The sequence below is a fragment of the Chaetura pelagica genome, unplaced genomic scaffold, assembly GCF_000747805.2.
Source record: "Chaetura pelagica isolate M959 unplaced genomic scaffold, ChaPel_1.0 scaffold232, whole genome shotgun sequence".
In the NCBI taxonomy this organism is placed as follows: domain Eukaryota; kingdom Metazoa; phylum Chordata; class Aves; order Apodiformes; family Apodidae; genus Chaetura; species Chaetura pelagica.
The window spans coordinates 843,122-844,332 of NW_009952441.1; the positions used below are offsets into that span (position 1 = coordinate 843,122).

General features: G+C 62.2%; 1 protein-coding gene across 1 annotated transcript in view; it reads right to left on the minus strand.

The window, feature by feature from the left end:
• Nucleotides 1-1,197, minus strand: part of LOC104398366 (conserved oligomeric Golgi complex subunit 8-like) — a gene marked incomplete at its 5' end in the record, with an annotated part of 2,349 nt that extends 1,152 nt beyond the window's left edge. Inside the window, 3 exons of the mRNA XM_010008473.1 lie at nucleotides 8-81; nucleotides 203-371; nucleotides 448-1,197. Coding sequence (XP_010006775.1) covers nucleotides 8-81; nucleotides 203-371; nucleotides 448-1,197 — 993 coding nt within the window. The remainder of the gene's footprint in view (nucleotides 1-7; nucleotides 82-202; nucleotides 372-447) is intronic.
• Nucleotides 1,198-1,211: the final 14 nt, after the last annotated feature.

Genomic DNA, 1,211 nt, shown 5'->3' on the forward strand with positions numbered 1-1,211 from the left:
GGAAAGCCAACGGCTCCCTCAGGGCAACCACGTCGATGCGGCCCAGCCAGCCGAAACGCTGCAGTTGGGTGGGGGGGATGCCTGCCAGACAGGGAGAGGGGGGTGAAGGGGGGCCACAGTGGGATAGGAGCTTGTAGGGCTTGTGGGGAGGAAGCCACAGATGGCACCCTCCCCACGAGAAACAAACCCCCAGGGGGCTTACCCAGTGCCTGAGCGATCTGTGCTGGAGGAAAGAGGACCTGGAGGCAGCGGTTGATGTAGGGAAGCAGATCTTCCAGGAAAACTGTGCAGAACTGGGCAAAGAGCTCCTGCTCCTGTGCGCTGAAAGCCGCCTCCTCCGCCCGGTGAAAAGCCAGGATGGTCTTGGTCACCTGGAATGAGGAAAGTTGTTAAGTCCATGAAAAGTGAGCCAAGAATTGGGAGCAGGAGCAGTTCCAGGCAGCTCACCTTGCCCAGCGCATCCTCCAGGCAGGTGGTGACATCCTGGGCCAAGGCAATGGGGCAGCAGAGCCGAAGGTCATTGAAGGCAACGAGGAGACCATTGAGGAAACAGGCAAGAGGTGGAAAATCCAGCAGGACCATGGGAGGCTGCAGCGTTCCCGGCTGAGCCGAGGGCATCGGGACCCCTGCACTGCCCCCCAGGACAGCCGGAGTGGAGATAAGCGTGTAGGAATTCATCTCCTCCCGAAATTTCTCCACAGTTTCCTCCACTGCCTTCTCAAAGGCAGCAGCAGCCACACGCTGGAAGAGGGGGGCCAGTTGTCCACGGAAATCAGCCCCCACCCTGCTGAAGGAGAGACCAAAGTACATACACTGCCCCAGCAGCGAGTCCAGGCGGCCGCCCACCCCGCGCTGCAGATCCCGTTCCAACGTCTGCAGGAACTCGGAGACCTTCTGCAACACCCAGCTGTGGAAAATGGCCGCCTCGTTGAGGGGCTGCCCCTCGGGGGGCAGCAGCGGCTCCTCGTCCGAGAAGATGGCACGATACTGGGTGACGATGTCAAAGAGGTGAACGCGACAGGCCTCGATGGTCTTGGAGATGTGGAAGTAGGGATCGTCGTCAGGGATGGAGGCCTGGATGGAGCGCAGCCAGGCGTCCCGCGCCTGCAGGAACTTGATGCGCAGCTCGGCCTCCGTGAAGACGTCCATGCGCCGCAGGTACCCGATGACCCGCAGGCAGGGGGGCGGCCGGGTGGGGGTGGGGGGGGGGT